Genomic DNA, 14,204 nt, shown 5'->3' with positions numbered 1-14,204 from the left:
TTACTGAACATGTGTCCTTTATTCTCTCTTACAAGCTTTTCACCGGACTCATTTGTACCTGGGGTTACCGTGCTTTTGTCTTGATGTCTGTAATCTGTGCCCACCTTTAGGCAGTTGTAGACAAGTTAAATACTCATTGTCATCACTTTCCTGTCCACCTCAGGCGGTATGATCTGGATAGTCAAACTATTTTTAAATCAATTGTACCCGGGTCTCAACTCACTGACAGGTAGTACTTATGACACCAGCAGCCTTCATGGTTCTAATTTGTATGCATCACCAGCTAATCTGGTCACAAAGCAGGATGGGTAAGACATTTTTATACAATGTGTGGACCCTACAAACCTTGATCGTTAAGTGGTTGGCTCAAGAACCAAATGTTCCAGTGATGTGTAAATTCAGCCAGAGATTTCATCTCGTAATAAACATATACTTGCAGGGAAGCTGCCCAACTACCACACATTCGTCATCTAACAGCCCTAATCCAGAGACACAAAGGGTTAAGGGCACATCGACAGATCTCCCACAATGTCAAATGGGGACCTGACCGATACAGCCCTCCAAGAGCTGCCCCTCAAGCATCAGAATCCACCCTGAGAAGAAATGCATATAATTCCATTCCCTGCCCCATGCACCACCAAGAAACATCCAAGCCAACGATGGATGGAATGGAACCATGTCCATCTATGAGCATTTGAATGAGTGTATGCATTTGTACAAACACCTGCATGGCATCAGCCTCAAATGTATCAACAAAGCCCCTCAGTGTCATTCAAATGTATTTGTTTTTATTTTCATTCTATCCTTCGCCCAGCAACTCCACTCCCACTTATCTCTAATTCCACATCCCAAACCTCAGCTTCCCTTAGCCCATCCCACCTGTCTCTGCTGGCCACACACTTTGGATTTCTACGCAGCATTTATTTCAACTATGCTGTGAATAACATACCATTTCTATTGATTAGGCTCTACAGGTTGAGGAAAAAGATCTCCGGTACTATATCTAGGGTCAATTTTAGATCAATGTTTTGCATTTTCAACCATTCCTGAGAAGCTACTTGAGGGTAATACAAAAATTGTCAATTTATTCTGTATTCTCACAAATCTGCATTAGCTGAAAAGGATAAGTCTTGAATCAACTCATACACCATGGAATCGGTAAATCAAATCTCTCTTCCCAACTATTTTGCAATCTAAATGACAACATCCTGGTCCTCAAATGAAACTGGTATACATTCCTATTTTTATTCCTCCGCAAGTTCAGATCATTTATATTGGGCAGACAGACCACCTCCCTACCACCTCCTGCTGCCACCTGCCTCCATTTTGGGGGAAATGCTGTGGTCAATTGGTTATAATCTTGGACTTTCCATATAATTCTGATAACTCCATGAAATACAACTCAACTGTTCCAATTTACAATATTATTTAAAAACAAAATACCCCTTTCAAACTTGTTTCCCATAAATACAGGTCTTTCATCACCCAGCACATTTATATTCAGCCATAATATTTGTTCTATCTTTTCAGGGGGATGAAATTTAAATTGTAGCCAGCTCTGCAATGCTTGTTTGAAAAAGAGAGATACTTTGAAAAAGGTATCATTTGCAGTCAATCAAACATGATTGGGTTCAAGTGAAACTTTTGAATAAGTGAAGATTCTAGAGATGTTTTGTGCTTTTATATTTAATAATCTCACAACACCCAATTCATATTCATTATATAGCCAGCTAGTCCTGCATACCACCCATCATCTGAAGCTAAGCTAAGCAGAGTTGGTCCTGGTAAGTCTCTGGATGGGAGAACAGATGCTTCTGGAAGTGGTGTTGGAGGGTCAGTAGGAGGGACCCTTTCCTCTTGTCTAAAACATATCCCAATGACAAAAGGCAGTAGGGTGCCGTCTTTTGGATGGGATGTTAAATGGGTGTCCTGACTCTCGGTGGTCAATAAAGATCCCATGGCACTGATCGCAAGAGTAGGGGTGTTAACCACAGTGTCCTGGCTAAATTCCCAATCTGTCCTTCATACCGTCATGGCCACCCAATCATCCGGTTTATAATTGGCTCATTCATCCCCCCTCTTCTACCCTGTAACTATTCCCCAGGTTGTTGCTGTAAATGAGTATGTGTTCTCAGACAACTTACCAGTTTAAATAAAAATATACAAATGTATAAATATAGATAGGTACACTGTATCTTGTCTGGTTTAGCGTCCCAGATAAAGCTAAATATGTTTTGCTCATACGATTTGAAAAACAAATCATCAGGAGTAGGCAGAGCCATAAGTAAGTGAGTAAACTGAGATATGACTAAGGAGTTAATCAGGGCAAATTTTCCATAAATAGACAGGTATTTACCTCTACATTTAATTTTTTTTTTATGAATACCGATCCATTACGTAATATTGTACACTTATCATAATTAGGTTTTAGTCCAGAGAGTACAGAAAAGTTATCTACATCTTCAATGAGACATTGCAGGGATCTAGCAAGCAGATTAAATATAAAACTTGAGTCATCGGCATACATGGACACCTTCGTTTTTTAGCATTGGATTTATAATCCTCTAATGTTGTTTTTTGATATGATTTAATAGCTAGCATTTGGATGGCCATAATGAATAGATATGGTGACGGCGGACACCCTTGTTCAACTCTTCTTGACAATTCAAAACTCTCTGAGAAGTAGCTGCTATTTATAATTTTACACCTGGGGTTGCTATACAGTACTTTTAACCATTTCTAAGAGAATCACCGAAATTGTAAACATCCAGGCATTTTATGAATACATTTGTAGTCCGTAATTGCCTGTAGACCCTGCCACATATACGTATCTTGTCTGGACCATTGAATTGCGACTCCATTTTGTCCCTATACTGACATTCCGCTTCTTTGATTGCCTTGCGGAGGGAATAACTACACTGTTTATATTCAGTTTTATTCCCGACCTCTTTCCATGGTTGAATGCGGTGGTTTGCGCTTTCAGTCTTGTCTGGACCATTGAATTGCGACTCCATTTTGTCCCTATACTGACATTCCGCTTCTTTGATTGCCTTGCGGAGGGAATAACTACACTGTTTATATTCAGTTTTATTCCCGACCTCTTTCCATGGTTGAATGCGGTGGTTTGCGCTTTCAGTTTTGCGTGAATGCTGCCTTCTATCCACAGTTTCTGGTTGGGGTAGGTTTTAATAGTCATAGTGGGTACAACCTCTGCCATGCACATCCTAATAAACTCACTCACAGAGTCGGCGTATAAAACAATTTTATTTTCTGAGGCTTCCCGGAACATTTTCCAGTCCACGTATCGACTCTGACAACATATCCCGAGTGAGCAATGTTTCTGTTAAACATAAAATGTTACAATGTCTGATGTCTCTCTGGAAGGAAACTGTTGCCCTAATTTCGTCCACAAATTACTGCATAATAATAAGGACTTGAAGCGAGGCGACCGTCTCTGTCTGCGCCATCTTTTGATCATTTAGCTTCCTCCTTTAAAATATAAAATGGAGAATCACAGATACGTTTGTTTGTAATAGAGAACATTAGATGCTGTAGAAAAATGTTCATTCATTTATTTTTGTTTTTCATCTAATTTATTTTGTATCTCAGTTTTTTTCTTTTGCTTCCTGTACGATTAGAGAATGTATTTCCCTTGTTAGTCCTGTCTCTTTAGCCAGAAGCTGCTTTTTTATTGTTGTTGAAAATTGAATTGAATGACCTCTGAAGGTACATTTAAAGTTATCCCAAACAATAAGGGGATTTGCTGAACTTATGTTGTACTGGAAAAATTAAATTCTAAATTATTTTGTCTAAATTAAACATACATTGTCACCCAGTAAACTTTGATACCATGTCCAATATCACCATCCACGTGGACATTCCGTAAAAGTTATGTGAAGGCCAATAAATAAGTAAATCAGCATTGAAATAGCGCACTACTGATCTACCACTTAGACTTGATTTAAATGAGGGACAGATACATGTTGGTGCATTGCCGAAATATGTGGGACAGTGCCAGAGATACGTTTGAGTAGATGGGGAAACTCCCTTGGCATCGTATTAACCTCTTGCTTCTACTCGAGACGCTTGCGTCTGGAAATGCAAAAGCTCTGGAAATGCAAATGCGCTACGCCAAATGCTAATAGTATTAGTTAAAACTCAAACGTTCATTAAAATACACATGCAGGGTATTGAATTAAAGCTACACTCGTTGTGAATCCAGGCAACAAGTCAGATTTTTAAAATGCTTTTCGGCGAAAGCATGAGAAGCTATTATCTGATAGCATGTAACACCACAAAAGACCCGCAGGGGACGTAAACAAAATAATTAGCATATTCGGCGCTACACAAACCGCACAATAAAATAGAAAACATTCATTACCTTTGACCATCTTCTTTGTTGGCACTCCTAGATGTCCCATAATCACTATTGGGTCTTTTTTTCGATTAAATCGGTCCATATATAGCCTAGATATCGTTATATGTAGACTGTGTGATCAACGGAAAAAAACAGCGTTTCATAACGTAACGTCATTTTTTAAAATTCAAAAAGTCGACGATAAACTTTCACAAAACACTTCGAAATACTTTTGTAATGCAACTTTAGGTATTAGTAAACGTTAATAAGCGATCAAATTAATCACAAGACGAAGTATATTCTATAGCTGTCTGTCTGGAAAAATGTCCGGCTAGGAACTCAACCAAAATATCCGGTCCTAGACCTGAAGAACTGCGCTGCCTTGCATCTGTTTGACCAAGAAACAAATCGTAGGCAAATGACAAGACTCTAGACACCGTGTGGAAGCTGTAGGTACTGCAACCTCAGCCTCATTAATTGTGGTTCACCTTTATCAATGGGTTCAAGTCGCGCAGCAATATATTTTTCCATTTTCAGTGATCAGTTTTTCCTGCGCTTTCCGATGAAACGCACGTTATGTTATAGCCACAGCCGTGATTTAACCAGTTTTATAAACGTCTGAGTGTTTTCTATCCACACATACTAATCATATGCATATACTATATTCCTGGCATGAGTAGCAGGGCGCTGAAATGTTGCGCGATTTTTAACAGAATGTTCAAAAAAGTAGGGGGTAGGAGTAACAGGTTAATGCCCATTTTGTATGTTGCCCATACGTTGCCAATGGGCTGCGCAGTGCATTCTGGTTTATTCTGGAACAAGGAGAGCTCTTCAAGGAGTGAATGGGAATCAATTGGGCGCTAGCTCAAAAACCCAACTTTAGCATGAATTCCGTGAACATGTGCAAAATTGCAACTGTAATCCGAGATGTTTGATAATATCGTATTGCTCTGGAATAGTGACATTATCGACTTTTGAGGAAAATAGGCAGGTTTCTCGACTTTGAGAAGACATTGCGTGATGATTAGCTTAGAAACCGTGTGACGCTTTATGACAAACTGAATGTGATTCGTCAAAAGTTTGTGGGGCGTTATACGTTTCTCCATTCATTGTCCAATGGGAGTTTATCTCCTACTGTTCTCTAAAAATCGAAAGCAGCCTTAGCAGGTTTTCACAAAATATCACCAACATGTATCCTGCTTCACAAGAGGATCCAGCCTGCTTGACCATGCACAAGCAAAACATCCGTGATAAGTACAAAGCCATCCCCTCCCCCGCTTCAGCCAATCGTATCACGTCTCTGTTCCTAATCTCCGCCTACAATCAGCAACTTAAGAGGGAACCAGCAACACAGAGAATAGTGAAGAACTGGACATTGGAGACAGATTTAATACTGCAGGACTGTTTTGAGAATACTGTTTGGAATATGTTCAAAGATTCATCCACAGTGGCCTCCCGAGTTGTGCAGCGGTCTAAGGAACTGCATCTCAGTGCTAGAGACGTTACTACAGACCCGATGTCAGCCGGTGGGGCTTTACTTGACCCAAGTCACCAGTTGAATGGCGTTTCCTCCGACACATTGATACATCTGGCAAGCAGTTAAAGCAAGGCATCCCTCTCAGGTTCCGCCATCCCCCCCCCGTTCAGCTGAAATGCAAAAATATTCTTAGAAATAGTTAACCTCCACACATTAACAAGTCCAATACCTCAAATGAAAGTTAAACATCTTGTTCATCTACCCAGCATGTCAGATTTTTTAAATGTTTTATGGCGAAAACACAGCACATAATTATATTAGACCACCACCGAAACAAAGACAAGAGGCAGACATGTTGTCCCAGAAAATATAAAATTATAAAAGCAGGATTAAAAAATAAATCATTCACTAACCTTTTGAAAATCTTCATCAGATGACAGTCATATGACATGTTACACAGTACATTTATGTTTTGTTCAATAATATGCATTTTATATCCATAAATCACGGTTTACATTGATGCCATGTTCATAAAATTATCAAAAATGTCCGGAGAAATTACGGAAAGCTACGCCAGATAACAGAAATACTCATCATAAACTTTGACTAAAGATACATGTTTTACATATAGTTAGAAAGATACACTGGTTCTGAATGCAACCGCTGTGTCAGATTTGTTTTTAACGTTACAGAATTAGTTGCAATAATCTGAGACGGCGCTCAGACGTAAGCAATATTTCTCCGCTATGTTGGAGTCAACAGAAATACAAAATTACAACATAAATATTCCCTTACCTTTGATGGTCTTCGATCAGAATGTAGTGGAAGGAGTCATACTTACCCAATACATCGTTTTGTTTCAGTTCGTGTGTCCTTATAGTAGCATCTGCTACCACTTTCAGCTGAAATGCATCCAAAATTACTTCTGGTCCCGAACAGTTGCGCATCAAAACTTCAAAATTACATATTATATGTCGACTAAACTGGTCAAACTAAGTGCAGAATCAAGCTTTAGGATGTTATAAACGTACAAAACAATTCTCAATTCAACCGGACAATCATGCTTCTTCTCAGGCAAGCTGGAACAGAGGAAGGTCTGTGTTCAATTCGCGCCCTAACGCACATGTGTTTTCTCACGACACCCACTCTCTCGCCTCCCAAAGGGTCAAATCTCGCGGGATTTGCACAATTAAATGCTCTACTGAATGAGGACATCTAGTGGAAGACATAGAAAGTGTCTCCAGATCCATAGCTGTTTGGGAAGGGTGGGGGCGATGACGTCAAAGTTGCACCAACTTTCAGTATTCCAAAACTAGTTTGGGAGATTGCCTGCCCTGTGAGTTCTGCTATACTTACAGACATAATTACAGACATAATTCAAACGGTTTTAGAAGCTTTAGAGTGTTTTCTATCCAATAATAATTATTATATGCATATATTAGCAATTTTGGACAGATTTTTTTCAGTTTACTATGGGCACGCAATTCATCCAAAGGGGGCAGTATTATGCCTAGCCTTAACACGTTAAGCTGGCGGGAGTTAAGGAGCGCGGTTAGGCGGGTCATGTTTCGGAGGATGCATGAATCAACCTTCACCTCTCACTAGCACGTTGGGGAGTTGCAGCGATTAGACAAGATTTAAACTTGGGGAGAAAAAGGGAGTAAAAAAAGACAGTCCACCCAGGACTCATTCATCAACATTGAAGAACCTACATCATCAGTCAGTCTTCATTAGGATATGTGTTGATGATGATGTGCCCACAATAAAAATCCATACAGGTCAATAACCAAAAACCCTGGATGAACGGAGATATTCCATACTGCAGCATTCGATGTCAGAAGAACGAACATGATGACCTGGTGGTGTGCAATGCCTAGCAGGTACGAGCTCCAAAAATAAGTTAGAATGCAAAAAGACAAGACTGAAACTTTAATTGATGTTCGACAACTCAAACTTGCGTCGCGTGGCAAGGACTTCAGACTATCACATACTGAAAAAGGCAATCCTGCTGTGCGATGCCCACCAAAGCCTCCCTCTCAGATGAGCTTAACTCATTCTATGTTCGCTCCGAGGTAGAAAAATACCAAGTTATCAAGGAGAACTCTTGCTGCTCTGAATAACCAGGTGCTTCAAAGGATTTGATTGTTGACTTCTGGAAGCCGAGGATGGAACATACCCTGATCCACATCAACGGGACTGCAGTAGAGAGAGTCACAAGTTTTAAGTTTCTCAGCAACCACATCACTGCGGACTCGTCATGGACCAACATGACAACAGCGTCTCTACTTCCTAAGGTGGCTGATGAAATTTGGCATGCTGCCTCCTCTCTAAATACTACTACTGCACCATTGAGAGCTTCCTGAGTGGATGCATCATGGTATGGCACACTGCAAGGCATTCTAGCAGGTTGTGAAGTACATCACTGGGACAGTGCCCTCACCCATCCAGGACATCTGCCTGAGGAAGGCACGCAGCATTATCAAGGACCCCACAAAAATCAACCACAAACTCTTCTCTCCCTTATCGTCGGGCAGACCATATTGGTGATGCAATCTGATTCCAACTGGCTTAGAGACCGTTTCTTTCTACAATCCATCAGACTGCTGACTACAGATATTTTGCACATGTTATTGCAGGTGCAGCAAAATGCGCATGTTACAAGCTTTAGTTAAAGTGCAGTAATACCTAACAATACAAAACAATAAACACAAATCCCCAAAATGTTAATAAAGGAATTAAGAAATATCAGAATGAGCAATGTCAGGGTAAAAAAAATATCCAGGTGGAAGCTTTGATCCCTTATTGATGTCCTGTGTAAAATCCACTTCAATCAGTGTACATGAAGGCGAGGTGATTGGTTAAACAAGGATTTTTAAGCCTTGAGACAATTGAGACATGGATCAGCAGGACTGTGTAGTAAAAGGGTCCAGGCCAATTTTCAAAATATGTACAGTAGCCCCCAAAAAATGGTCTGATGGACTTCTTCAGCTAACAGTCCGGTGTGCTCTTGACAGCTAGCGAGCCGTGGATTGCAGGCTAGCAGATGGGCATTCAGGGGACGTCGCGACAGCGGAGCCAGTTGAAACCCCATCGGGTGGATTACGTCAGTTGTCCAGTCGTGATTGATCGGCAGGGCTCCATATCGGCAACTACAGGGGTCCAGGCCAATTGGCAAAATAGGTATTGTAGCTTAAGGATTGGCTGATTGACCTCTTCAGCTAGCCGGGAGATGGGCCTAGCATAGGCTAGCTCCAGGCTAATTGGTGGTTGCTTCGGGACAGAGACGTTAGCCAGGAGAAGCCATTCGGATAGCAGGTAGCTAGCTGCGATGACCTAGGTGAAAAGGTTCAGAGCTTGAGGTAGGAATCCAGAGATATGGAGAAAAATAAGCCCGATTTGCTCTGGTTTGAGTCGCGCAGTGCAGACTGGCGAGATATGTCCTTGCTAAAGGTAGCTGATGACCACTAGCAGTGGCAAGCTGACTACTAGCAAGTTAGCTGGCTAGCTTCTGTTGGGGGATCCGGATCAAATGTAAAGAAAATAGCAGAATCATACCACATCACCAAGCTTGGACAATTGGTCTCAACTCCGCCCTTTGCAGCTGGGCAGACAGGCCGACCGCGGGTGTGAAGGTAGGCAACAACACTTTCACCACTTTGATCTGTGGAGCAACAAGGGTGTGTGCTCAACCTCCTCCTGTACTCCCTGTTCACCCATGACTGAGTGGCAACTCAATCATCAAGTTTGCTGACAACAGTGGTAGGCCTGATTTCCAACAACGACAAGACGGCATACAGGGAGGATGTGAGGACCCTGACGGAATGGTGCCGGGAAAATAACCTCTCCCTCAATGTCAACAAAACAATGGAGATGATTGTGGATTACAGTAGACAGCAGAGAGAGCTAGTCCCCATCCACTTCTACAGGGTCACACTGGAGAGGACGAAAAGCTTCAAGTTACTCGGCATGCACATCACAATCAACCTGAAATGATCCATTCATAGAGAAAATGTGATGAAGGCGCAACAGCACCTATGCAACCTCAGGAGGCTGAAGAGGCCTCATGAACTTCTACAGGTGCACCATTGAGAGGATCCTGTAGGGCTGTGTCAACGACTAGTACGGCAATTGCAACCAAAGGGCTCCCCAAATGGTGGTGCGGTCAGCCCAACGCATCACCGGGAGCACACTGCCTGCCCTCCAGGACACCTACAGCGCTCGGTGTCACAGATAGGCTAAGAAGATCATCAAGGACCTCAGCCACTTGAGCCATGGCCTGTTCACCCCGCTACCATCCAGAAGGAGGTGATAGTACAGGAGCATCAAAGCTGTGACCTAGAGACTGAGAAACTGGAGATAGAAGTTTCTTACTCCAGTCCATCGGACGTTGAAATAGTCTCCTCTAGCCGGCCTCCTCCCAGCACCCAGCCCACACTTAGTCACTGTTAAAAGCAGGGTACTGGGTTGATACCACCTGGTACTCTACCCTGTACCATAGAGACAGCTGCCATATGTACATAGTCATTCAACACAGTTCACTTTAATAATGTTTACAATAGAGTACCTGTACTGGGGTTCTGTGGTCACCAAACTGCCTTCAAGCGCAGCGGTCTCCCTTCACAGGAGTGGCAACTGGGAACATATAAATGCACAAAATGACTAGGACCAGCCTTTCTGGTCCATGGCGGTGAAGCCTGATAAGTGCAACAACCAAAGGGCTGCAACGTTGACGGGCAAGGCACCTGTCCAGCAGCCCTGAGAATGGACAGTTGAGAGGAAGAGGACACACACTCAGCCACCAGAACAACACATCGTAGGGATCGGACCATAGAGAATGATAGTCACAGTATATCATCTTTATATGTGTCCCATTATGGAGTACGTGAGCGCAAGGGCAGCTCCATTCAAATCAAATAACAAGTGTAATTCCATTAGAGACAATAGAGGCAATATTCATTTTATTAAAGTAGTCCATTGTCTTCTATAATTTCTATGAGTTGGCAAACAAACATAAAGGCTGCACACCATCACAGAGTGTGTTGTTTGAAAAGGTACTGTATGAAGCCAAAGTTGGCCATTTAATGCCACCTACAGTTATGCAGTGTTTGCTCAAGAGTATAATTAATTGGCTGATCCCTCCTGATAACCCGGATTGAATAATGGGGAGCGTTAGGCAGGATGCAACCTTTTGGAAGGTTCAGATAAAAATATGCTATATTGAACAAATATGTCTCCCCGACATGGAGATTATTAAGGAAATACGTTCTCTATTCATGAAATGTATATCTGCAATGCTCAAAGGTTTTGCGACTGAAAGTGGCCCGTGTGATTCTTCCTTAACGAAGAAGCTCCACCTAGATGGCTACTTTGTTGGAAGCCCTCAGTGGCAATGTTCATGCCAACATGGATTTCATCCATCTAGAGTCCTCTATCTAACTCCATGAGACTGACTCAATAGCCAGGTTTTGACCGGCAAACGCCAGCCCCTAATTGCAATGAGGTGCAGCTGGAGACAAATAGATACACCTGGGTAAATTAAGACATGTCACATAACATAAATACCAGGTGTATTGGATCTTGTTATCATCAGATGCATTGTCTCTGTTAGTACCACTCCTGTACCTGGCATCATGTGCATTTTGAGACTGACGTTGGTCACATGTGAGTATACAAAATCTGTATCTGATACAGATTAGAATTTAAATATATATGACAATGTTTGTATTTGTGAGTAAAAAGAAGTACATGCAATATGATTTGAGGGACATTCAGTTCCTTTTGGGCAAAAAGGTATTCCAAGCATGGAATATGAGACCAAATGCTGAACTTGACTATAATACACTTAGTATAACTGAAATACTTGAGTATAGAGACCAATGCTGAGTTGTAGCTTCATGGTCCAAGTGCATATGATGTTGAATGTTGCTGAACTAGCTGTGTGATGTTGTTTCAGTGCTGGCTACAGCTTGCTGCACGCTAACAGATGGAGGTACTGTATGTAATAATGATGATACTACTTAACCAAGTTAATGTGAGTGGTGTGTAATTCCTGTTTATTTGTCCTGGCAGCAATCAGCATCACGTGTGAAGGCTCTGATGCTTTACTGCAATGTGGTAAGCTAGTCCACACTGCTGAACAGTATACTCACCTATGATCGTTTATACTGTAGATTAGCGTCACTAGCCCACACCATAGAGACCCATACATGGCTCTCCTTCGTGCCTCACTGTTCTCCATCTCCCTCAGATGGAGGTAAGATCCATATCAAGCGTGCGAACTACGGTCGTCGTCAACACGATGTTTGTTCTATTGGGCGCCCTGATAACCAACTCACCGACACCAACTGCCTCAGCCAATCCTCCACCAGCAAGATGGTAGAAAGGTACTAGAACCTGTAACTCCTTGGCTGTAGTGTAACCCACCACCAGCAAGATGGCAGAAATGTGCTGGAACTTGTTGTGTTTACCTGTATGAACTCATGACCTCAACATGTCTTTGAAACACACAGATGTGGTGGGAAGAGCGAGTGCATTGTCCCTGCATCCAATTTCGTTTTTGGAGACCCCTGTGTCGGGACTTATAAGTACCTGGACACCAAATACTCCTGTGTCCAACAGCAAGAAACAAGTCAGTCTCTGAATGTGCGCTAATAATACTTAGTGGTGGGCCTTGATATCCATATTTTGATTTGACGTAGTGTCGGTATGACTGGGACATGTTTAATTCTCCTACCCACTTTTAATCTTGTAAAAGAGTAAGCTCAGCTGATTGCTAGGAAAGGAATATAATGGGTTGGTTCCCCTATGATACCAGCTTAACTTTTGTTTCTCCAAGTGTAAACCACCCTCACCTGCTATGCAACTTGTTTAGTTTGAGTAGCCTATAGGGAGATCAGACCTGGCAGTGTGGTGCCAAGATGCCAAAGGAACTGGTAGTGGACTACAGGAAACAGAGGGCTGAGCCCTTCCCTGCCAGGAGGCTAAAAGGATTGGTATCAGCCCTCCGATTCTGGTTTACCACTGAAAATGTTTCAGTGAACAGTAACTAGCTAGCGCAACTCCCACAGTTTTGTAGGGTTTATAGGCAATCAGACGGCTGGCACAAACTGCATAGATATACAGATTAGGTGTAGCGGTCAACTTAATTTTTTCACCAGTTTAGGTCTAGCCAGCCAATGTGCTTAATATGTTAGCATTTCGAGAACTGCTCATAAGGACGTGAAACTACAAGGTAACGGTGGCAGATGACGAGCCTAACTTTTTGTACTTTAGTTCATGCTAACAAGTTTATAATGACTTATAAAAATGCACCTGAAATCAACATTCCCTGTTAGTTCCCATCACTAACACTTCACCAGGCTAATGTATGTCTTAATTTGTCTGGCCAGTGGTGTAACTCCTGTGTTGTCTTTGCAGTAAGCAGCATCATATGTGAAGGCTCTGATTCTCAACTACTATGTGGTAAGCTGGTCAACACTACCGTACAGTTTAATCATGTGGTGCCGTGTATATTAGTCACTAGCCCACACCAACACCCAGGTTTGTCCTTTCTCTTCCTCAGATCGAGGTGAGATTCGTATTCAGCGTGCCAACTATGGTCGTCGTCAACACGATGTGTGTTCCATTGGGCGCCCACATAAACAACTCAAAAACACCAACTGCCTCAGCCAATCCACCACCAGCACAATGGCAGAAAGGTAAATGCACACTGAAGGTGTCAGTACCTGTAGGAAGTCATTGCCTGTGGTGTTAACCTCTACCTGTTGACACAGGTGTGATGGAGAGCGCCAGTGTATCGTCAAGGTATCCAACTCTGTGTTCGGTGACCCCTGTGTCGGAACCTATAAGTACTTGGATGTGGCTTACACCTGTGACTGAATGTGAGTTTTGTGCAAGCACACATTACTGGGAACTAGAATTCGTGTTTTACTTTACCTTTTATGTAGCAAGGCAGTTAAGAACAAATTCTTATTTTCAATGACTGACTACAAACAGTGGGTTGACTGCCTGTTCAGGGGCAGAATGAAATATTTGTACATTGTCAGCTCAAGATTTCTACTTGCAACCTTTCGGTTCCTAGTCCAACTCTCTAACCGCTAGACTACCCTGCTGACGATTTTGTCTTGCAGGATATCTTCCTGGGGAACCTGAAGATGTACAAGGCTTCTGGGACATCTTCATCAGGTCTGGCTGCTTTCCTCCAACCTCTAAATCAACTTCAATCACCATTGTAAACCTGTGTACGTTGTGCTGAAGCATTTCTTAAACAATTTCTGAACTGTGGTTGTTGGTCTGAATTAAACGAAGCGGCAGGAAGAAGATACTAGTTGCCTCTTGTACATTAATAAATGTCACACCAATATTACTGAA

At 42.2% G+C, this 14,204-nt stretch overlaps 1 protein-coding gene across 2 annotated transcripts; it reads left to right on the top strand.

The window, feature by feature from the left end:
• The first annotated feature begins 11,415 nt into the window (after positions 1-11,415).
• Positions 11,416-14,196, top strand: LOC115118662 (L-rhamnose-binding lectin CSL3-like). Of its 2 annotated transcripts, XM_065021370.1 has the most exons (9): positions 11,417-11,495; positions 11,788-11,823; positions 11,904-11,948; positions 12,082-12,217; positions 12,344-12,462; positions 13,251-13,295; positions 13,396-13,531; positions 13,607-13,714; positions 13,964-14,196. In XM_065021370.1, the coding sequence occupies exons 1-8, from the start codon at positions 11,465-11,467 to the stop codon at positions 13,710-13,712; spliced, it is 654 nt and encodes a 217-aa protein (XP_064877442.1). In that variant the 5' UTR covers positions 11,417-11,464; the 3' UTR covers positions 13,713-13,714; positions 13,964-14,196. The 2 variants fall into 2 exon arrangements, with proteins under 2 accessions (XP_064877449.1, XP_064877442.1); XM_065021377.1 differs by lacking the exon at positions 11,788-11,823 and having other exon boundaries at positions 11,416-11,495.
• Positions 14,197-14,204: the final 8 nt, after the last annotated feature.

Source organism: Oncorhynchus nerka, linkage group LG2, assembly GCF_034236695.1.
Source record: "Oncorhynchus nerka isolate Pitt River linkage group LG2, Oner_Uvic_2.0, whole genome shotgun sequence".
Lineage (NCBI taxonomy): Eukaryota > Metazoa > Chordata > Actinopteri > Salmoniformes > Salmonidae > Oncorhynchus > Oncorhynchus nerka.
Note: the sequence above shows the minus strand (reverse complement) of the source record. Positions and strands in the feature narration are given on the sequence as shown.